This window comes from Castor canadensis, chromosome 11 (assembly GCF_047511655.1).
Source record: "Castor canadensis chromosome 11, mCasCan1.hap1v2, whole genome shotgun sequence".
Classification (NCBI taxonomy): Eukaryota; Metazoa; Chordata; class Mammalia; order Rodentia; family Castoridae; genus Castor; species Castor canadensis.
In genome coordinates this window covers 101561055-101586352 of record NC_133396.1, presented here as the reverse complement: position 1 = coordinate 101586352, position 25298 = coordinate 101561055, and the positions used below count along the sequence as shown (strand labels likewise).

At 37.6% G+C, this 25298-nt stretch overlaps 1 protein-coding gene and 1 long non-coding RNA gene across 2 annotated transcripts in view; both read right to left on the bottom strand.

Annotated features, from left to right (window-relative positions):
* LOC141413887 (uncharacterized) overlaps nucleotides 1-21168 on the bottom strand; it is a 90521-nt gene extending 69353 nt beyond the window's left edge. The window contains exon 1 of the long non-coding RNA XR_012438881.1: nucleotides 21108-21168. This is a non-coding gene — a long non-coding RNA (uncharacterized lncRNA). The remainder of the gene's footprint in view (nucleotides 1-21107) is intronic.
* Nucleotides 19087-20014, bottom strand: LOC109701031 (C-reactive protein). Its single transcript, XM_074048959.1, is given in 4 exon segments — nucleotides 19087-19235; nucleotides 19591-19731; nucleotides 19950-19962; nucleotides 19964-20014. Coding segments are annotated over 4 exon segments (321 nt in total). The 3' UTR covers nucleotides 19087-19119.
* Nucleotides 21169-25298: the final 4130 nt, after the last annotated feature.

Sequence of the window (25298 nt, the reverse complement as noted above, 5' to 3'; positions counted from 1 at the left end):
AAAAAAAAAACTATACAAAGAATCAATGAAAGAAAAAGTTGGTTCTTTGAAAAAATTAACAAGATGGACAAATCCTTAGCCAACATGACAAAAACTGAGAAGGAAAAAGACCCAAATTAATAAAATTGGAGATGAACAAGGGGACATAACCACAAATACTAATAAAATCCAGAGATCATCGGAGAGTACTTTGAAAACTTATATTCAAGTAAACTGGAAAATCAAGATGAAATGGATAAATTCCTGGACGCATATAACCAACCAAAATTGAACCAAGAAGGTATTAAACACTTAAATACTGGCAAACAGAATTTAACAACATGTCAACAAGCTCATACATCAAGACCAACACAAGGATTAATATCAATGACACATAAAGAGCTACAACTGGTTTCATTCCAGGGATGTAAAGATGGTTCAACATATCTAAATCCATAAAAGTAAAACAACATATAAACAGAAGCAAGGATAAAAACCACATGATCCTCTCAATACATGCAGAAAAAGCTTTTGACAAAATGCAACTCCCTTTTGTGATAAACGTTCTGAAGAAACTAGGAATTGAAGGAATGTTTCTCAATAAAGGCTATACACGACAAACCTAGAGCCAACATCATACTAAATGAAGAATAAATGAAACTATTGCCCCTAAAGTCAGGAACAAGACAGGGCTGTCTGCTTTCTCAATTCCTATTCAGTATAGTTTTGGAATTCCTAGCCAGAGCAATAAGACAAGAGCAAGGAAAAAATAGGGATTCAAAGGGAAGGAAGAAGTCAAACTATCTCTGTTTGCAAATGACATGATTCTGTTCCTAAGAGACCCCAAAAACTCTACCAAAAAACTATTAGAAATCATACACTTTTTTGGCAAAGTAGCAGACTACAAAATTAACACACAGAAATCAGTAGCTTTTCTATATACTAACAATGCACAGACTGAGAAAGAAATCAGGGGAACAATCCCATTTACAATAGCCTTGACAACAATAAAGTACCTTGGAATAAATTTTTAAAAAGAAACAAAAGATGTTTTTAATGAAAACTATAGACTAGTGAAAAGAGAAATCAATGAAGACAACAGAAGATGGAAAGACCTTCCATGCTTATGGATTGATAGCATCAACATTGTAAAAATGGCCATTCTACCAAAGGCAACCTACATGTTCAATGCAATCCCTATCAAAATTCTAATGACATTCTGCACAGAAATAGAAAAGTTAATCTTGAAATACATATGAAAACACAAAAGAAACACGATAGCCAAAGCAATTCTGAGCAAAAAGTCCAATGATGGAGGCATCACAATATCCAACTTCAAACTATACTACAGAGCCATAACAATAAAAGCAGTATGGTGTTGGCACAAAAAAATAGACAGGAAGACCAATGGATCATAATAGAAGGTCCAGACATAAATCCACACATCTACAGGCAACTGATCTTTGACAAAGGAGCCCAAAACACACAATGGAGAAAAGACAGCCTCTTCAACAAATGCTGCTGGAAAAACTGGATATCCACATGTATAAGACTGAAACTAGATCCCTGTCTTTTATCCTGAATCAAAATGAACTCAAAGTGGATCAAAGATCTTAAGTCATGAAACTTTGAAATACTCCAGGAAGCAGTAGGAAATACACTGGAACAGATAGCTTCCTAGACAGAACTCAAAAGACTCAGCATCTAAGAACAATGAGACTGCATCAAACTAAAGAGCTTCTGCACAGCAAAGGAAGCAATCACCAGACTCAAAGAGACAGCCCACAGAATGGGAGAAAATCTTTGCCAGCTACTTACCCAATAAGGGACTAATGTCCAGAATCTACAGGGAAGTCAGAAAACTCAACCCCAAAGAATCAACACTCCAATGAAGAAATGGGCACATGAATTAAACAGGGAATTCTCAAAGGAAGAGGTACAGATGGCCTTTTATAAAACAGATGCAAATCAAAACAACACTTAGATTTCATCTCACTCCAGTTAGAATGGCCATAATCAAAGGCAGTAACAACAAGAAATTCTGGTGAGGTTGCAGTGAAACGGGAAACCTTATACACTGTTTCTGGGAATGCAAATTCATACACCCACTACAGAAATCAGTAGGGAAAGTCCTCAAAAAGCTAAAGACAGAACTTTCATATCATCCAATGATACTGCTCCTGGCATCTACCCAAAGAAACATAAGACAGGATACAGTAGAGATGCCTGTGCGCTGATGTTCATCACAACACTGTTCACAATAGCCAAGCTTTGGAAACAACCCAGGTGTCCTACAACTGATGAATGGGATCAAGAAAATGTGGTATATATACGCAATTGAGTATTATTCAGCCATAAGGAATAATGACATGGGGTTTGAAGGTAAATGGATGCAATTGAAGGACATCATGTTAAGTGAAGTAAGCCAGGATCAGAAACACAAAGGCCATGTGTTTTCTCTCATACATGGAAATAGATCCAAAGAAACATATACACAGAAACAAGCATGATTATATACAAACTCAGATGTAGAACATATTTTCACAGTGGAACTACTCTATGGAATTCAGGGAAAGAGGGAAAGAAAAAGAGAATGATAGAGCATCAGTAATATCACATAACATAAGATGTGAAGATAGAGGATATAAGGATGTGTACTGAAAGCTGTTGAAACATGGGGGGTGGTAGGTAAAGGGGTAAGGGAGGGTAATAGAAAGGGTTGAATGGGCCAAAGTAAAATATACTCGCAGTGGGCATACATTGAAACACCCCTTTGAATACCAACATAAATATTAAGAACAAAAAATAGGACTCTAAAATAGGTACAGTGTGGAGGGGGTACTAGTGGGAGCAGGGAGACTGAACTAAGGAAATTAAGGTGACGGTATATGGTAGATGGACTTCATATACCTATATGAAATAGAACTAAAAAACCTCTTGCAATTGCTTTAAGTGGGACGGGGAGAGGACTGACAGGAGAGACAATGAGGGCAATGTAACAAATGTACAGTGTAAGTCTAATCAGAATTGTCACTATGAATCCCCCCTGTATAATGAATATATCCTAATAAAAAATTTATTTAAGAAGGAAATAAGATAAAGGACAAAGATAAAAGTGATCTGAATGATAATAAGTGAGAATGGAAAACAATGAAAATTTCACACAGTGAAAACTAAAGTGAATCCCAAAGAAAAAACTAAAACAAAATAAACAGAAACAACATCAATACATTTCTTAGATTTTTGAATCTTCAAATTGAAAGGATTAGAGAAAGTAAAGATGATTTTAATTTATAATGATCACATCATAATGGTGGGACAGAATGCTGGAAAAATTATATTCCCCTATTTTATTGTTAACAATAAAATGTGCCAGGTATATGTATAAAAACAAATAAAAATTGGAGCAACACTATAGTTAGATGTATGCAGTCTTTTAGAAAAAGAAAATGTTGGTTCATTTTGCTCTTGAACACACACATAAATGTAAGTCTAATAGCTTTCAGGTTTGTGAACAATGGGATAACATGGAGAAATGTAAAAACACATATGCTTGAGTCTCACCTCCAGTAAATCATATTTAACTGTTCTGGTGTGTGATCTGATGATTTTAAGGGGCAGTCATGAGTGAGATCCTCTGCTCTATACCCCTCTGTGCTGATGGAAACACAGTAGAGAAGGATGAGGGGAAATACAGGACCCTAAGAGGTAACAGTTGTGTGTGTGGACCAAAATGACATCAGAGCCACAGACAAGGAAAATGTAGGATGCACCTTTCAGGTCCCATAGCAGGGCCTCAAAACCACAGCTGGAGTTTGGTGAACACTTCACCATGCACTTTATATATCAGTAACCCCTAGTTCAGGACATAAGGACCTCACACATCTGGTAACAGCACAAAGTCCCACATGTGCACATTTTCAATGTATCTTACAAAAGCCCATACTAAATGAATCCTGCTCTGCCCCTGCTGGCCTCTGTCCCCATAGTGTCCCTTCTCCAACTCCATCTCACCATGGGGTTCCTATCAACATAGAGTCTGCTTCTCTTGAGGTGAGCCCGCTTCCACCTCAAGAGAAGCAATAGTGCAGGATAATTTGTAGGAAGTTCCACCCACAGATAACCTTCATCCCCCAGTCTTTTCCTTGAGGAGGTATATCTCCTTATCCAGGAATTTAAAAAGGCATGTAGAGGTACAAAGTGAAGGTTTTGAGTTGCTCCTTTAGCTCCATCATCAAAGTCACAAAGAAATCCTCTAACTCTGGAGAACACAAAGACTTTTTGTTCACATCCATAGGACAGAAAATAGAGAGGGAAAAGGCCATTAGTTAAGCTTATTAGGCCACAAAGATGTATTCTCTCACCATGTCTAGAGATTGTAGATTTAAAACCACAAATTGACCTCTTCTCTAGAGATCACAACTCCTCAACCAGGCTGATCCTTTTCCCTAATGGGGCTTGATGAAGTCATAACTCCAAGACAAGTTCCCTGCTCCCATCCACAGCAGGGCCAGCCTGCCTGGGGAAAAGCTCTAGGGAGGCTGATGAAAACCAAACACACAGGAAACTCCATGCTCCAAGCCTGGGCAACTCCATGCTCCATCCCTGCTTGTGCTGTTGGTGTGTGCAGAATTTGAATTATCCCCCTGGAACAAATACCAGTTGCTAATATTCTGGTTTGGACATCTCAGATCCCTCTGTCTTAGGTTTGCTCCACCTTCACCTTACATGTGCCATAGTCAGGGTGTCTCAGCTGGTAAATGATTTTCCAAAACTGCCACCTTGGAGCCATGAATCAAAGCTCTAACAGCAAAGAGAGCAAGATAAATCACAAAATGAGAGATCGATATGGGTTATTTATTAGAGACACTCCACAGTGCTGGATGGTGCTCCAGTGCTCCAACAGCTCTGTGTGGCATGGCCTAGTAAATTAAGACAGTCACATCCTGGGAAATGATTTAAAATATGGTGGGGAGAACTTTGTTCACAAGACAATCATTTAACATTGCTTAGTGTACTGAAAAATTAGAAAAGGTGGTATGTTCAAAATTGTATACATCTATATCCACTAAACAGAATGGCTAGTCATCTAAAATATTAGTTCTGAACTGTATGCTACAACATGTAAAAACACTTATGATTAGAAAAGAGAAAAAATAAAAGATTTGTATATACTATACTTAAAAAGAAGTAACCACTTTAGGGGAAAAATGGTATAATATCCTCAAATAACTGTGCTTTCATTATAGTAGTAGAATTATGTATAATTGCCCCAACATTTTCAAACTGTGGCTGCATTTATTCTAAAACAAAGTGTGTGTGTGTGCATGCATGCACGCACGTGTATGTGTAATTAAGCAGTGAAGAGGATTCCAAGACGGCGACTAGAGGGAGGAAGCAGAAAGATACTTCCCAAAGTAAAATCTTGGAGAGACGGTGGAGATATGCCTGGCAGGAAAAACCACCAAGAGGAGGCAAAACTCCAACTCCTCCACACCCCCAGCCCACACAGAGCATCCCCACTCCATGATAAACAGAGAAACCAGGAGGGCTCCCGCACCACCAGACGCCAGCTCGCAGACTGCTTGGGAAGACGCAAACCACCAGAAATCACCATTGTTATTATTACAAGCTAGACAACACAGAATTACACACAGTACAGGGACAGTAATAATAGCAAGGGCAAGGATGGGAAGACAGAAAAAAGAGGGAAACCACTTTCCCCCAATAATAAATCAGTATAGGAACCAGAGGGAAATGAAGAAAACAGGTACTCAGATCCAGATTCCAACAAAATGAAGATAAGCTATGCCAAAGAACCCAATGAAGCCCACAAGAACAACCTGAAAGAAGAAATCCTGCAAGTAATCAATGAGAATTTTATAGAGATGATACTGGATATGGTCAACCAAAATGTAAAGGAGACACTCAAGAAATTCCAAGACAACAAAAATAGAGAATTTCATAAATCACAAGAAGAAATAAAAGAAACTAGAGAATCATTGTATAAACACCAAAGTGAAACAAAGAACATGATTAATAAAAGATAAATGAACTCAGAATGAAAATAGACAATATCAAAGAGGAAGAAACTCAGGATATAGAAAACCTCAGAAAAAAGAATGAAACAGAAATGCAAAACAAAATGGAAGGCCAATCCAGCAGAACAGAACAAGCAGAAGACAGAATCTCAGAACTTGAAGACAAAATGGTAATTAAAGGAAAAACTGAAGAACTATTAGTTAAACAACTCAAGACATGTGAAAAGAAAATGGAAGAACTCACTGACTCCATCAAAAGACCAAACCTGAGAATCATGGGCATTGAAGAAGGAGAAGAGGTGCAAGCAAAAGGAATGCTTAATATATTCAACACAATAATAACAGGAAATTTCCCAAATCTAGAGAAATCTATGCCCATACAGGTGCAGGAAGCATCCAGAACACCAAACAGACCTGACCAAAAAAGAACTACCCCATAACATATTATCATTAAAATAACAAGTACAGAGACTAGAGGAAGGATATTGAAGGCTATAAGAGAGAAAAAACAAATAACATACAAAGGTAAAAACATAAAAAATCACAGCAGATTTCTCAACAGAAACATTAAAAGCAAGAAGAGCTTGGGGTGAGGTCCTTCAAGCACTGAATGAAAATAACTTCAACTCTAGGATACTCTACCCAGCAAAATTATCATTCAAAATAGATGGAACAATAAAAGTCTTCCATGATAAGAAGAAACTAAAACAATATATGACTACAAAGCCCCACTACAAAAGATTCTTCAAGGGATTCTGCACACAGAAAATGAAACCAACATAACCATGAAAGGGCAGGCAGTACCAAACCACAGGAAAAGAAAAAGCAAGAAAGTAGACAGTAACATCGATTTAGCTACGCACAATCAAACCATCAAACAACTAAGACAACTAAATGACAGGAATCACCACATACCTATCAGTGCTAACACTTAATGTTAATCGACTTAATTCCCCCATCAAAAGGCACCATTTGACGAACTGGATTAAAAAGGAAGATCCAACAATTTGTTGCTTACAGGAGACCCATCTAATCAATAGAAATAAGTATAGGCTTAGGATGAAAGGCTGGGAGAAGATTTACCAAACCAATGGCCCCTAAAATCAGGCAGGAGGAGCAATACTTGTCTCTGACAAAGTAGATTTCAAACCTACATTGATCAAATGAGATAAAGAAGGACATTGCATACTAATAAAAAGAGAAATAGACCAAAAGGAAATAATAATTATCAACCTATATGCACCCAATGTCAATGCACCCAATTTCATCAAACATAACTTGAAGGACCTAAAAGAATATAATAACTCCAACACAGTGGTCATGGCAGACTTTAACACCCCACTATCACCAACAGATAGGTCATCCAAACAAAAAAATCAATAAATAAATACAAGATCTAAAACATGCCATAGATCAAATGAACATTTCATCCAACTTCTACACAATACACATTCTTCTCAGCAGCTCATGGAACCTTCTCCAAAATAGATCGTACCCTAGGGCACAAAGCAAGCCTCAGCAAATATAAGAAAATAGAAATTATACCATGCATTCTACCTGATCACAATGCAATAAAAGTAGAACTCAACAACAAAAATAAAGACAAAAAACTTGCAAACAGCTGGAAACTGAATAACTCATTGCTTAATGAACAATGGGTCATTGATGAAATAAAAGAGGAAATTAAAAGGTTCCTAGAACTCAATGAAAATGACAACACAACTTACCAGAACCTATGGGACACAGCAAAGCCAGTCCTGAGAGGAAAGTTTATAGCCATGAGTGCATACATTAAAAGACTGAAAGATCTCAAATCAATGACTTAATGATACATCTCAAACTCTTAGAAAAACAAGAACAAGCAAATCTCAAAACAAATAGAAGGAGAGAGATAATAAAAATAAGAGCTGAAATCAACGAAATAGAAACCAAAAAAACCATACAAAGAATTAATGAAACAAAAAGTTGGTTCTTTGAAAAAATAAACAAGATTGATAGACCCCTGGCAAACCTGACTAAAATGAGGAGAGAATAAACCCAAATTAGTAAAATCAGGAATGCAAATGGGGAGATAACAACAAACACCATGGAAGTCCAGGAAATCATCAGAGACTAATTCGAGAACCTATATTCAAATAAATTTGAAAATCTTGAAGAAATGGACAGATTTCTAGATACTTATGATCATCCAAAACTGAACCAAGAGGACATTAATCATCTGAATAGATCTATAACACAAAATGAAATCGAAGCAGCAATCAAGAGTCTCCCCCAAAAAAAAAGTCCAGGACCGGATGGATTCTCTGCTGAATTCTATCAGACCTTTAAAGAAGAACTGATACCAACCCTCCTTAAACTGTTCCATGAAATAGAAAGGGAAGGAAAACTGCCTAACACATTTTATGAAGCCAATATTACACTTATCCCAAAACCAGGCAAAGAAACCTCCAGAAAGAAAAACTATAGGCCAATCTCCTTAATGAACATTGATGCAAATATCCTCAAAAAAATAATGGCAAACCAAATTCAACAACACATCAAAAAGACCATTAACCACGACCAAGTAGGCTTCATCCCAAGAATGCAAGGGTGGTTCAACATATGAAAATCAATAAATGTAATAAACCACATTAACAGAGGCAAAGACAAAAACCACTTGATCATCTCAACAGATGCAGAAAAAGCCTTTGATAAGATCCAACACCATTTCATGATAAAAGCTCTAAGAAAACTGGGAATAGAAGGAAAGTACCTCAACATTATAAAAGCTATATATGACAAACCTACAGCCAGCATTATACTTAATGGAGAAAAACTGAAACCATTCCCTCTAAAATCAGGAACCAGACAAGGATGCCCACTATCTCCACTCCTATTCAACATAGTACTGGAATTCTTAGCCAGAGCAATTAGGCAAGAAGAAGGAATAAGAGGAATACAAATAGGTAAAGAAACAGTCAAAATATCCCTATTTGCAGATGATATGATCCTACACCTTAAAGATCCAAAAAACTCTACTCAAAAGCTCCTAGACACTATCAACAGCTATAGCAACGTAGCAGGATATAAAATCAACATAGAAAAATCATTAGCATTTCTATACACTAATAATGAACAAACTGAGAAAGAATATATGAAAACAATTCCATTTACAATAGCCTCAAAAAAAATCAAATACCTAGGTGTAAACTTAACAAAGGATGTGAATGACCGCTACAAGGAAAACTATAAACTTCTGAAGAAAGAGATTGAGGAAGACTATAGAAAGTGGAGAGATCTCCCATGCTCATGGATTGGGAGAATCAACATAGTAAAAATGTCTATACTCCCAAAAGTAATCTATGTGTTTAATGCAATTCCCATCAAAATTCCAATGACATTCATTAAAAAGATAGAAAAATGTACCATTAAATTTATATGGAAATACAAGAGGCCACGCATAGGCAAGGCAATACTCAGTCAAAAGAACAACGCTGGAGGTATCACGAAACCTAACTTCAAACTATATTACAAAGTAATAACAATAAAAACAGCATGGTACTGGCACAAAAACAGACATGAAGACCAGTGGAACAGAATAGAGGACCTGGATATGAAGCCACACAACTATAACCAACTTATCTTTGACAAAGATGCTAAAAATATACGATAGAGAAAAGACAGCCTCTTCAAGAAAAACTGCTGGGAAAATGGTTAGCAGTTATGCAAAAAACTGAAACTAGATCCATGTATGTCACCCTATACCAATTTTAACTCAAAATGGATCAAGGATCTTAATATCAGACCCCAAACTCTAAAGTTGGTACAGGAAAGAGTAGGAAATACTCTGGATTTAATAAGTATAGGTAAGAACTTCCTCAATGGAACCCCAGCAGCACAGCAACTAAGAGATAGCATAGATAAATGGGACTTCATAAAACTAAAAAGCTTCTGTCAACAAAAGAAATGGTCTCTAAACTGAAGAGAACACCCACAGAGTGGGAAAAAATATTTGCCAGCTACACATCAGACAAAGGACTGATAACCAGAATATATAGGGAACTCAAAACACTAAATTCTCCCAAAATTAATGAACCAATAAAGAAATGGGCAAGTGAACCAAACAGAACTTTCTCAAAAGAAGAAATTCAAATGGCCAAAAAACACATGAAAAAATGCTCACCACCTCTAGCAATAAAGGAAATGCAAATTAAAACCACACTAAGATTCCACCTCACCCCTGTTAGAATAGCCATCATTAGCAACACCACTAACAACAGGTATTGACAAGTATGCAGGGGAAAAAGGAACCCTCTTACACTGCTGGTGGGAAAAAAATTTGGAGGCTTCTTAAAAAGCTAAACATTGGTCTACCATTTGATCCAGCAATACCACTCTTGGGGATGGGTTTATACCCAAAAGAATGTGACTCAGGTTACTCCAGAGGCACCTGCACACCCATGTTTATTGCAGCACTATTCACAATAGCCAAGTTATGGAAACAGCCAAGATGCCCCACCACTGACAAATGGATTAAGAAAATGTGGTATTTATACACAATGGAATTTTATGCAGCCATGAAGAACGAAATGTTATCATTCGCTGGTAAATGGATGGAATTGGAGAACATCATTCTGAGTGAGGTTAGCCTGACCCAAAAGACCAAAAATCGTATGTTCTCTTCATATGCGGACATTAGATCAAGGGCAAACACAACAAGGGGATTGAACTTTGATCACAAGATAAAAGTGAGAGCACACAAGGGAGATACGAGGATAGGTAAGACATCTAAAAAATTAGCTAGCATTTGTTGCCCTCAACGCAAAGAAACTAAAACAGATACCTTAAAAGCAACTGAGGCCAATAGGAAAAGGGGACCAGGAACTAGAGAAAAGGTTAGATCAAAAAGAATTAACCTAGAAGGTCACACACACGCACAGGAAATTAATGTGAGTCAACTCCCTGTATAGCTATCCTTATCTCAACTAGCAAAAACCCTTGTTCCTTCCTATTATTGCTTATACTCTCTCTTTAACAAAATTAGAGATAAGGGCAAAATAGTTTTTGCCAGGTATCGAGGGGGTGGAGGGAGAGGGAGGGGGCGGAGTGGGTGGTAAGGGAGGGGGTGGGGGCAGGGAGGAGAAATGACCCAAACATTGTATACACATATAAATAAAAGAAAAAAAAATTTTTTAAAGAAATTGTCTTTAATATGCATATGAGCATTCTTATTGATAAGATTTAATTGATTTAATATCGATTGACATGGAAAAAAAAGAAGAAGCTGTGAAAGAGGAGGTAAAGAGCAGTAATCCTTGAACTCCAAAAGCTACTGTTTCATTTTATGAATAGGACATCAGTCTAACTGGCTGTTTGGCTTTTTGCCCAGAGTGACTAAAACAGTATAATACCAATTAGGCAATATCCTTAAAAGGTGTATATGTATATTTAGGTACAAATTAGTTTGCAGTATACAAGTTCCTATGTAATTCATCATAATTTGAGCATATTCATTGTGGTCACATCATGAATGTTCCCACTGATACTCAATGAGAAATTCATGATAGGGTTTATTTCTCCATTGACTTGAAGAGTTAACTCAGATGTGGGTAGCATATTCTAAGCACACAGAGAAAGGGGACTATTCCAAATGGTAGCAAAGGGCTGGCAAGGTGACTCAAGTGGTAAAGCACATGCCTAGCAAGCACAAGACCCTGAGTTCAAACCCTATTACCACCAAAAAAAAAATACATTTCTAGAATGATTTATTTTTAATGATGTATAATTAAATTTTATTTTAAATTATCCTTTCCCAGTCTTCTTGCATCTAATTATAAAAAGATATTGCTGGCTTAATGTCACTGCTCCAAAAGTTTTGTCCTCTGTGTTGGAGGTGTGACTCAAGTTGTAGAACAGCTGCCTAGAGTTCAAACCTCAGTACTGCCAAAAAAATGCTTTGTCCTCTTTCTCTAAGCATTTTCCCAATAAAAAATATATGCACAATTTAAACAAAAAAATAATTTACTAAGTGAAAATATAAGGACAAAGAAGGAAGATGATGTTTTCCCAAAACCCAAATTGTCTTCTTGTTGACATCTGGGCTCCCTAAATGAATCAAAAGAATACAGTCACCAATATGATGAGTGGACACTAGAAATTTTATTGATTTCATAGAGCCCAGTACATTATAAAAACTATTCCAAAATGGGTTTTCTGAACAAGTCTTAAAGTTGAAAGAAAATAAGATAGAAGGGGAGAGAGATAGGAAGGGCAACATCTGGGGTTGGAGAGAGACACAGACAGAGAGAAGAGAGAGAGAGAGAGAGACAGAGAGAGAGAGAGAGAGAGAGAGAGAGAGAGACCAATTCATGATCCACTCTTGGTTTCAGCAATCTGCCAAAACCACACTGTAACTGGTCATATCACATCCCAATACAACTTTACCCTTCCCTCAGCTAGGTTGCATGGGAGTCCCCTCCTCTCTTCCTCTTAGAGCTTATGATGCTCTGTAAAAATGTTTAAAGGATCTCAGCTTTCTAGACATCTTGACATTGTAATTTCTCCCTGATTTAAAACCTCAGTAGAACAGATCACACCCCAAATTGAGGAAAAAGAAAAACACTGTAAGACAGGAGAATATTTGTTATCTCAGTGCCATTTTATTAAATAAACATGCTAAATACCAGGCTGTCATTTTATTTAATCCTAGAGCAGCTACAATTCTAAACTCCAGTGCTGAAATAGAGTTTGTTACATGTACCCAGTTAAAACCAAAACCACTCCAGTGTATGGAAAAGAGGATGCAAGAGGCACACAAGTCAGAAACAACCACATGAATACCAAGGACAACAGCTGTGACCCTGCAATCTTTTCAAAGCTACCAATCAGCCTAGAATAGTGGTACCCACTGTTAAGACTTGGCTGCACACTGCAATCACCTATTATTGAGGTTCCTCAAAAAAAACTAAAAATAGAACTATTGTACAATCCACCCATGCCACTCTTTGGAATATAGTCAAAGCAATGTAAGTCAACATACAATAGAGATACCTGTATACCCTTGTTTATTGCAGCACTATTTCAAAATAGCCAAGCTACCAGGTACCAGTGGCTCATGCCTGTAATCCCAGCAGAGATTGAGAGGATCGAGGTTCGAGGCTAGCCCAGGAAAATAGTTCATGAGCCAACATCTCCAAAATAACCAGAGCAAAATGGACTAGATGTGTGGCTTTCAAATGGTAGAGCACCTGCTTTGCAAGCAACAAGCCCTGAGTTCAAACCCCATATCACCACAAAAAAAAAATGGCCAAGCTGTGTAATCAGCCTAGATGTCCAACAACTGATGATTGGATGAAGAAAATGTAGTACATATACAAAGCAGAGTATTATTCGGCCATAAAGAAGGGTGGAATTAGACAATCTCAGAAAAACAAATACCACGTTTTGCTCGTATGTGGAATTGAGACCTAAATAACAATGATGATGATGATGGTGGTGGTGTTAGCAGTGGTGGTGATGTTAAAGTGACCTGATTATAAAAGTGAGACTGCTTCAGGGGAACCAAAAGAAGGGGGAGGGGAAAAGGAGAGAGTGAGAGTGGTAAATATATGATCAAAGTACATGATATTGATAGATTGGTAGATAGATAGATAAAGATTTCATATATGTATATATATGAAAATAGCTTAATTAAACCCACTAAAAACTGCTAAATAAGGAGGATGAGGAGGGGGGCTAATAAAGAGTAATAGAGGGAGTTAATTTGAACTAGGTACATCATATGCATGTATAGAAATAGCACAATGAAACACCTTTGTACAATGATTTACTTTAACAAAAAATAAAAATAAATAAAGTTAGGTGCATTCCAAAATACATACATATACACACACTCCACACACACACCCTCCACAGAATCTGATGTAATGATCTGGTTAGAGCCTAGGCCACTGGTTTTTGAAAACTCTCCAGGTGACTCTAACATCTAAAATTGAGAATTACTGGCCTAAAGGAGTCCTCACATGATTCCATTACTTTGGCAAATGCTTCCTAGGACATGAAGCTCTGTCTAAGGCATGCATACCTATGGAAAAGGTCGGGGTACCAGGTCAAAGAACTTTAGCCCAGGCATAGTCACCCTAACGTTCTTTTAATGCTGAGGTTGGATAGGATTTCTGTGTGTAAAGCCATTTTCCTAAACACATAAGATCAAAATTTAAAGTAGGAAGGATTGTCAGTGCACCAGCATATCCTGCAGTGGCTTTCTTAGAAAAAAAATATACCTCCCCATACTCTCCCTCCTCTACTATGGGTGTAAGTACATGGGATATACTTTTTAATAATAAGTTTTGCAACAAGTGGTCATAGAATAGAGTGGTTAGAAGCACAGGACTCTGTCTCAGTTCAAATTCTAGCTTTGAGCAAGTTAATTAACCTCCCCAGATCTATTTCCTCATATGAAAACTGACAACTATAAAATGATACATACTTCACACAGTTGTTAAATAAGTAAGCATACATAATGGACTTGGAATAGTGCCTGGAAAACTGGGGGCATGGCCCAAGTAGTAGAGCACCTGCCTAGAACAGTTCCTGGAATGTGTAAAGAGTAGGGTATTTTTAAAGATTATACATGATCCTCCCTGGGTGATTAGACAATTATCCTTGGAATGGTGAAGAAGGTCCGTTAGCTGTGTGTTTGAAAGGATGTGAAGTAGAGGAGATCACTGAATGAGTCCTCAGAGAATGTACCAGAGGTAGGCTAATGGGATGCCCTGAGTCTAGTTGCATTAGATCCTTCTTTTTAAATGACCACTTCCCTTCAAGCTTATTGGGAGCCAAGCATGTCCCCCAGATAAGTCATCTTAGCTGACAGAAAAACTCTTAACTGATAGGTCTAAAAGCACATTGTGCATGAGATGCTGCATCTTTCTGAGCAGGAAATCTGACCTAGTAGTTCAGAGTCAATGAATCTTCAGTTGTGATCCATACCCCAGCAACCACAATGAGTTGCTGCAACAAGCCATGCGGGGAATTTGATCTAGGAGTCTGAATTTTCTGAGGAAAATAAAAACTAGTAAGACTGCTTAACTCGCTTTCTGGAACATGAAAAATGAAAAGATATACAGATGGGATAGAGAAAGTAAACTGAAGGGAAGCCATCCAGGCAAGTGACGCCAGCCCATCTGAAATGAGAGATGAGTTATCTTAGGATGAAGCCATTCAGAAATCAAAGTGTGCTGCTCTTCTTTCCCTGGGGTTCTAGGGATCAGGAATCTCTGTTTTGGACACTAGCTTTGGGTATTGTTTTGTTGTTTTTTTTAATGTTCTGGAGTCACTTCCTTTCCTTGCCAATCTTTGCTTTCCTGGAATACCTCAAATTTGAGGATAATGAGAAAAAAAACTGGGGGGCAAGTAGAGGAGAGAAATTCACAGATTTAACAAAGTTGACTTACTTTGTCAGATGGGACTCTAAATCCACTCCCATCACACCCCAGACCACTTCCTTTTTTTTTTTTTTTTATGGTCCTGGGGTTTAAACTCAGGGCCTTGTACTAGTGCTCTACCATTTGAGCCACTCCCTCAGTCCTTTGGCTTTTAGTTTTTTAGATAGGGTCTCACACTTTTCCCCAGACCAGCCTTGGACTATAATCCTTCTATATCCTCCTACTGAGTAGCTGGATTACAGATGCGTACCACCACTTCTGGCCCAGTCCCCGCTTCTTTGGTGGCCTATAGTCTCTTTTCTAGGCCCTGGATAGACCAAGTCTCAACACAGAGATGGATTCTCATCCACTCATCTGGCCCTAAACACAGCCCAAAATTAGCCATGCCTTCTTTGTGATCACCTCTTCCTGGAGAGAATGCAAGGCTTCTTACTGTCCAATGATCCAGTATTTCTACCTGACACAGGGAGAGTTCAAATTTTTGATTTGCACAGAAACCTTAAGCATGTTGCATTCCATGCCAAGGTGCTCACATTTGGGCAAGCCATGGTTCTAACCCTTGTACCAACGTGGCTATTTTCAGTCACAAAAGGAAAGTGACCAATCAGGTAGCAGCCTCCAGAGGCTCTGATTACGCTTTAAGTAAATGCACAACAGTCTCTCTTCAGGCACTAGGCTGCTGCCCCTGTTTTGCCTCATTTTCATGGTAGGTTTTCTATAATGTTTGTGTTTCTGTCTTTTTTACTTCTTCCCTAATGCTTGATTCTATTTCTGGGCAAACTGGATGCATGAGTCTTGGGAAAACCAGTGCTTTATCTACATCAGCTATAAATGACCTCAGTGGAGGGCTGATATTACTTTCCATTTGCCACAAAAAAAATAGACTGACATAGTACCAACATGCCCAAACCGTAGTCTTTCTTTTTTTTTTTTTTTTTTGGCAGATGTCATCTAACATTTAATTGGATAACATCTAACAACTCTATAGAGTATGACAATTCACCAGTTACCTGGGGCTACATTTTCTAGCAAGATTACATTGAACTATCCACCAGTAAGCTAAATTGCTTAAATTTAAACACTGTAGGAATGCTTTATTAAGATTTTCTAATGTTCACCGAATGCAAATACCAGCTGTTAAAATTTTCCTGGCTAAAATTATTAGGACCAGAGGCTGTCCACCATATTATGTGTAGCAAGGTACCCATAATTGAATTCTGAAGAAAATATTAGCTCATCCCCACCCCTGAGGAATTGGGATGGCCTTCTCTAATTAAGACATATCTCCTGAATGTATTCTTTAACTAGAAAAGGGCATCAACCTCTCTCTGCTTAGCTGAGTGTCAGGCTTTATGGATCTGCCCTAATTAGACAATGGAGAATATCTGCACCCACATTTTTGCCCAATAATGTATCTCCTTAACTTCTGTGCTTCTAAATGGTTATCAAAAGTCAATTAGAGGCAGTTATAGTGGTATATGCCTATAATCCCAGTACTCAGGAGGTAGATGGAATCAAGAGGAGGTGAATTTGAGGCCAGTCTGGGCTACATATAGAAACTCTCTCAAAAAAGAATAAAGTCAATTAGAGGAAATCAATCTTCATCATTACTTCAAAGACTTTTTGTTTATTCTCCTAATATAATATTCTTAGACAAATTCTAAGAAGGTGTACTTTTAATGTATATAATATTTAGGTATATAATACAAAATAATAGCAAGTAACTGTTAAAAGAGCTTCAACTCGCATGATCTTATTTGGCTCTTACAACAACCCTTTGAGCTGATTACTATTACTTCACCCACTTAATAGGTAAGAAAACTGAGACAGAGATTATGCTACGTAAAACTAGGATTCGACCTAAGCAGTCTGATCCCAGATTCTGTCTATCATATCCTTTCCTTAAAATAATGATTTGATGTACAGAATGCCCCTGGATATGGCCCTATGAAGTAACTTTAGTTGTTTATCTAGTTCTAAAAGACCATAGTAAAGAATACCCTGTTGGAACCAGCAGCCATCATCTTTGAGGGGTCTGTTTCTATGAAGGTGCCAAACACAGTGTATGCATTCCAGCACTGAACTTGAGATCAGATTCATGGATCTAAATGATCTTTCAACTTTATTCCTGAAACTAGAATAGTGACAGAGTGAGAGTATCAAATCTAAGAGCTGGGAATGTAGCCCAATGGTAGAGCACTTACTTAATATGTACAAGGCCCTGGGTTTGAGTCCCAGCATGTCAAAAAAATAGTTAAAGTATCAAAATTCCCACAAGAGACCCCCATGAATGACCAGCTATCTTAAAAAACAAGACTGGGCTTGTCAGAGAGAAGTTCCACAGGATAGATTGATTATAGAGCATCGTGTAGCAGAGGATAGAGTATCATGGTTATATTTCTTCAAGACAGTAACAGTCAGTCTAAACTCAGAGGGCCTTGGTTTCAGAAGGTCATTAGAGCAAATAATCACAACCTCTAATGCAGCTATCAGAAAACAGCTCGGATTCACTCAGGTAAACAGGAGCTTTATTGGCTCCTGGACCCGGGAAGTTCAGAGGTACATGTTGTTTAAGACAAAGCCACTTCAGAGAATTAATCCATCACTCTGTCAACCTCTAGGTTCTTCTGGTCCCAGCACGGTTTCTCTCCTCACCATCTCTCTCCATGCCAGCAAACAAGATGACTGCTGGTGGTTCCAGGCTCACATCATCTTAGCTTGAAATTGTAGCAGAAAGATGTTCCCTCACAAATTTCTTAACACAATGCTTTGAATGACTGAACTTTGTCCTGCTAGGAACATGTAACCAGCCAAAAACAAACAAAGGACAGCTTGGGTCACATGCCTATTCTTATGACCAGGTATGGTTGGGAATGTGAGGGTGGAGTAGGAACTCACAGCCCCACAAAAGAAGTAGAGAAAAAAATTTCCCATGGGGTAAAAATATAAAATTAAGAAAGCACTGAAAGCAAATAAAAACATTTTTATATAAGTCCTTTGGCAGTAACAACTAAAGTAACTATCCTTACATGCCTTGTTTTACCCAGAAAAAAAAGACAAGCTTTTTTCACTAGCAAAAATCTCGATTGCTTTTCCATAGTACTTTAAGAAAATGGGGAAAATGTACAGTATTTCTGGGTTTCACGCTTCTGAAATGGCCCATTATACAGTGATGAGCACACTGAAGTCTGAATCTAGAAGACCTTCACTGAGACAGAAGACCCTGTGAATGTAAGTCCCTCCTACTCTCCTGGAGTAGGGGGAGTCCTGGGTAGGGAATTACGTAGAAGACCAGCACACATTTCCCACCCTAAAGATACACTGTGCCTTGTGACTTTTTGAAAACTTTACTTCTTTCTGGATTTCAGTTTTTTCATCTATGTGAGTGTAAAGAATTATTTCTAAAATCCTTTTGATTAAAAAAATTAGTATATAAACAAAAACATCTGCAATTATGACTCTTATGAATAAAGCTTTCAAATGTAGTTCACAAGTCCTCAAGCCAAACATTTAAATTCCATTCACTGGTGCTGAGGAAGGCAGAGCAGGGAATGAAGGGCTATAGTCACAGAGCAGACTTACAGCATGTATAGAGGTAAAAAGATCCAAAGCCAGAGACATGAGGCTCATGGGGTACAGCCTTAGGAGGCACTTTCAGGAACTAAGACAGCAGGTCAGGGCCACAGCTGGGGCTTGGTAAATACATCACCATGTGCTTCATATATCAATGACCGCCACTTCAGGACATTAGGACTAAAGGTCTCACCAACGTAAATTGTGTTGCTCTCCTCTGGCGATAGCACAAAGTCCCACATGTTCACATTTCCAATGTTACCCACTAAAGACTGGTTTGCATCAAAGCCTCCACCGAATGAATCCTGCTCGTGTCCCAGAATGATGCTTGCCTCTGTCTCCATAGAGTATCATTTCTTCAGACTTCCTCACCAGGGGCTTCCCGTTCAGCCAGAACTCTACAATCCCTGTGACGGACTCCCAGCTAGCACAGATATGTACTGGAGCCGTAGTGATTTCAGGAACCTTAAATAATACTTCAGGCCCACCCACTCCAAAAATGTATCCTCTACCCTTGGACCAAAATATGAGGATCTCATTCGGTTGTTTCTTCATGGCGTAAGAGAAAATACTGTACCCATGGGTCATGCTCAGTTCAGTGTAGATCTGGAGGCACACAGTGAAAGCTTTAAGTGGCTTCTTTAACTGTGCTTCCAGGGACACATAGGAATTATCTGATTCTTTGGGAAAAATGAAGGCGTTCTCAGACATGTCTGTGAGACAGAAAACCAAGTAGAAATGAGAACTTTATCAGATCACAAAGATCGTCCTTCACCTAGAGTTTGGGATCAAGAAACAAACTGATCCCTTCCCTGGTTACACAATACACATCTATGTTCAAAGAATGTTCATCTGAATTTAGTTTGTACAATGTTTGGCTGCACCCCTATTCTTCAGATAGAATCTCTGACATAGCCTAGGTAGCCTTTACCTGTCTGGCCAAAAAGCATTGGGGAAATTGATCAAGACCAGGAAACACCACAGCACCTTCTCCATGGTCATTCTCAGATGATGCTACTAAGATCAGGATTTGTGCCTGGGAGAAAATGTCTGAAAGCTCAAGAACTATAACCCTGAATTCCTTGCCTCAATCCTACTCCATCATACCTGGATTTTTATCCACAGCAGAAATGATTTACATTTCTATAGTGCATTTACAAATGTACCACTTTGTAAGTGATTTTCTAATATTGACTCTTGGGGCAAATGTCAGGCTCTGAGAGGAAAGGAAGTAAACTCATTCTGGAACAGAGAAATCAATGTGGGTTATTTATTACAAATAAATTCCTGTGACCACTGCCAATTCTGATTGACAGAAAAAAAGTGAAGAAGCTTCCCAGTGTTCTACTTTTGACTATTTATGCTGAGAAAATAATAGGAAATCTTAGCTTAATGGATGAGTGGTCACCTGTATGCACATCATAGCTACATCTGCAACACCTGCTTCAGCCCAATTCATGGAGTTTGATGAAGAAAATTAATAGCTTATAGAGGCAGACATCATCACTAACCCCTTTTAGAAGCTGCTTGTTTACAGAATGAGACATAAACAAAACAAATATGCCACTCCCTGAGCCAAGAACAAGGGTGTTATTGGCCAGTGCAGTGTACTTATTCAGAGATCTTGGGTCTAGTGAAATGTGTATGTACCTGATCACAAACATACCATTGTTCAGAGTTTCTTCAAACAGATTATTTTCTGAATGTGCAAAGTTTCAGAGAGGGTTCAGGATTATCTGTTTCTTTGGTTCATAAACTTCAAGTCATTCCTCCACACTGCCTGACAAAATCTACCACCTTTCTGCCTCCCTCCTATTACAAGGGATGAACCATTCTTGTTATGTCTAAGGTCAACTTTGCATTTCTGTGATGGATCCCAAGACCTTTCCTCTTGATCACTCAAGGAATTTTGCTCCTACAAGTATTGACTCTATCTTATGCATCATTAATTTATTCATCTTTACTCATTCTGTCAAACAACAATATGCAATATATTTAATATTTTAGAGAAAGAAGGAGAGAAAAGGAAGGAAGGAAGGGAGAAAGAAGGAGGGAGGGAGGGAGGAAAAGAATAGCTATGTATACTTACAACCTCCATTTTCCATCCCTTGTTCTCCCCTTGATCCATGAAAATCAAGCTTTGGCTTCCACCATATCTATGAAACCAAGATAAACAAACACCTCTCTCTTATTAACGTTAATAATGGATTTTCTGTTCATACCTTGCCCAACATCTTACAACATTCAACATAGTTCATAACTTTCCATTGAATACTTAATTTAAAAAGTGGATAGGCTGGTGGAGTGACTCAAGTGGTAGAGTGCCTTCTTAGCAAGCATGAGACCCTGAGTTCAAACTCCAATACCAAAAATAAATTAATTGATTAATCAATCAATTAATTAAATAAAAATAAAATCATTTTAAGGGCTTATGCCTAAAAGAAGTGGTCCTCTGTCCCATCACTCTCCATTCTTGACTCCTACACAGAGCTGAAAGATAGGCAGAGCATTGATAACACTGTTTTAGTCTCTTAATTCAGTTTCACTTGATACCAGCTTCTCACCTGACAAAGACCTTCTGAAATCTATTAGCTATAAACCCCCTCTTAACTTACTTTACATGTTTCAGTTGGTTTTATGATACTGATATTTCAATGAATTTTGACAAATAGAAATACCTCTCTAAAGATGCCCTGAATTCAAGAAATTGTGTGTCCAAACTGATCATTACCTGAAATACATTGGCAACATTGAATAGGAATCCTCCCAGAGATGGACAGATCTTTACAGAAGGGACAAAATCTAAACTGAGCCACAAAAATTGAAGTGGGAGATTCAAGACTAAAAAAAATATTAAGAACAATGGCTACTTCAACTTTTTTCGTGGGACTGGGGTTTGAATTCAGAGCTTTTTGCTTACAAAGCAGGTGCTCTACCATGTAAGTTCATATCTCCAGTCTATTTTGCTCTGGTTTTGAAGATACGGTCTCATAAACTATTTGCCCAGGTTGGCCTTGAACCATGATCCCCTCACACTCAGCTTCCCAAGTAGCTAGGATTGAAGGTGTGAGCCACAGCACCCAGCTCATCACCAACTTTTATTTTCTATTGTTTCCTACAAAAATTCCAAAACACTTGTTTGAACTTCTATAACCATGATAACCATTTTAGTGAATCAATGTCTTTTCATTCCAAAATTGTACAGATTTGCAAGTCAAACTCTAAGATATCCTTGCAATACAAATTGCACCAATTCATTTTCTATTCATTTTGTAGGCTAAATTCATTAGTGTAGTTTCTAGTTGACACTTCCTACTTCCTAAACACTGTTAGAATTGCTGTTCTGCTTTACCAGCAAAATCATTAACATTTGTACACATAGTGTAGTGCTATCACTGTGGCCATCACTCACAAAAACTTTTTAATAAAATAATCTATAGAAACATTGGACCTGAACTCTCTCCACTCTTATTTAACATAGTCTTGGAATTCCTAGCTAGAGCAGTAAGAAAGGAATAAGAAATAAAAGAAATTCAAATAGGGAAAGAAGAAGTTAAACTATTCTTATTTGCAGATGACATAATCGTATACCTAAAAGACCAGGAAAACTCCTCCAAAAACTCTTCAGCATCATAAATACCTTCAACAAAGTAGAAGGATACAAAAATCAATTTACAAAACTCAGTAGCCCAACAATGAATAGAGTAAGAAAGAATACAGAAAATCAATTCCATTTACAATAGCCTCAAAAAAATAAATTTCCTAGAAAAAAAAACTTAACAAAGGAAGTGAAAGACCTCTACAATGAAAACTATAAACTACTGAAGAAAGAAATCAAAGAAGACTACATAAGATGACAAGATCTCCAATGCTAATGGATTGGCAGAATCAATATGTGAAAATGATTATATTACCAAAAAAATCTATGTGTTCAATGCAATTCCCATCAAAATTCCAATGACATTCATCAAAGAGAATGAAAAATCAACCCTAAAATTCATTTGGCACAAAAGATCTTGACTAGCCACGGCAATACTGAGCAAAAGAGCAGCTCTGGAAGTATCACAACACCCTACTTCAAACTATACTATAGAGCCACAGCAATAAAAACAGAATGGGACTGACACAAAAACATGAAAGCCAATGGAACAGAATAGAAGACCCAATATGAATCCATGCAGCTATGCTCACGTAATTTCTGGCAAAGGTGCCAAAAATATGCAATGGACAAAAGACAGCCTCTCAACAAATATTATGGAAAAAGTGTAAATCTGCATGCAGAAAACTGAAACTATATCCAGGTCTTTCACCTATACAAATATCAACTCAAAGGGAATTAAGGACTTTAATATAAAACCTGAAGCATTGAAGCTAGTGCAGGAAAGAGCAGGGAATATACTGGAACTAATAGCCATGGCCAATGACTTTCTAAGTAAAAATCAAATGCCTCAGCAACTAAGAGAAAGGATTGACAATGGGACTGCATAAAACTAAAAAACTTCTACACAACAAAAGACATAGTCACCAGATTCAAAAGCAGCCCACAGAATGGGAGAAAATCTTTGCCACCTATATATCTGATAAGGGATTAATAACCAGAATACACAGAGAGCTCAAAAAACTAAACTCCCAAAAAAATCAATGACCCAATGAAGAAATGGGCAAATGAACTAAACACAGATTTTTTCAAAGGAAGAAGTCCAAATGGCTAAAAAAACACATGAAAAAATTCTCACCATCCCTGACCATAAAGGAAATGCAAATCAAAATCACATTAAGATTCCACCTCACTCCTGTTAGAATGGCTACCATCAAGAACACAAGCAACAACAAATGTTGCTGATGTGGGGGAAAAGGAATCCTCATACACTGCTGGGAATTTAAATTAGCACAACCACAATGGAAAACAATATGGAGGCTTCTCAAAAAACTAAAAATAGAACTGCCATATAATCCAGCAATACCACTTCTAGGGATACACCTGAAGAAATTCAAGTCAGGTTACAATAAAGACACTTGTACACCAACATTTATTGCAGCATTATTTACAATAGCTAAGCTATGGAAACAGCCAAGATGTTCCACAACTGATGAATGGATTAAGAAAATGTGGTATTAATATGTAATGGAATTTTATTCAGCCATAAAGAAGAATGAAATTTTGATGTTTGAAGGTAAATGGATGGAACTAGAGAACAGCATTGTAAATGAAGTTAACCAGATTCAGAAAGCCAAAGGCTGCATCTTCTCCATCGTATGTGGAATATAGGCCCAATACAAGTATAAGCAATATAATGGAAAACAGGTTTACACTGAGGGGAGGTCACCAATTTGAGAGGGAGGATAAAAGAATGAAATTAAGAAAGTAAATATGCTTGATGTACTTTCTATAAAAGAATGAATATAGAATTTTTAAACCTGTGGAAATCACCATAAGAAGGGGACTAAGGTAGAAAGGAGAAAAATAGAAGGGATGAACCAATTCAGGTTATAATATATAAGTACATGGAAATGCCACAATGGAATAGCTAACTAAACAAACAAAAATGCCTTTTTTCAAAAATGGAGAACAGGAATATAAAACAGGTCTTTTCCGGGGGTTGATATGTGGGGATGTGGGGAGGATATAAGGAAAAGGTATACGAGGTAAATATAATGGAAATACTATGTACTCATATGAAAATGGAAAACTAAGACATGTTGAAACTATTCCAGGAATGTGGGGAAGGGAGGAGGGGGATAAAGAGGAAAGATGGAGGGGATGAATTCAACTATGAGATATTGTAAGAACTTTTGTAAATGTCACAATGTACCCCCAGTGCAAAATGATATGAAAATAAAAAAAGAAATATTGGGCCTGAGATCTTTTACACTGAGCAAATAAGAAACGTTGAATGTTTGGAGATTTTGCTTTGTTTCTGTTCTCATTTTTTGTTTTGGGGTTTTGTTGTGTGTGTGTGTTTTTGGTTTTGAGATAGAGTCTTGCTATGTAGCTCAGGCTAGCATGGATCACATGATCCTCCCGCCTCAGCCTCCTGAACGCTGGAATTACAGAAATAAACCACACAACTACACAAGGTTTTTAAAACATGTAAAAAAAAATCAGATCTGTGTTTTAAATTTTTTATTGGCATAAATATAAGGGATGTATTGGAGTGAGAAAGATTATAAATTGAGACAACTTAGTGGATCTCAGTTCATTAATTAGATCAAGACAAACGTTAAGAGCATTTACTTAGAATCAGGCATTAAGTCAGTTAGCTAGACAAGTTACGCTAAA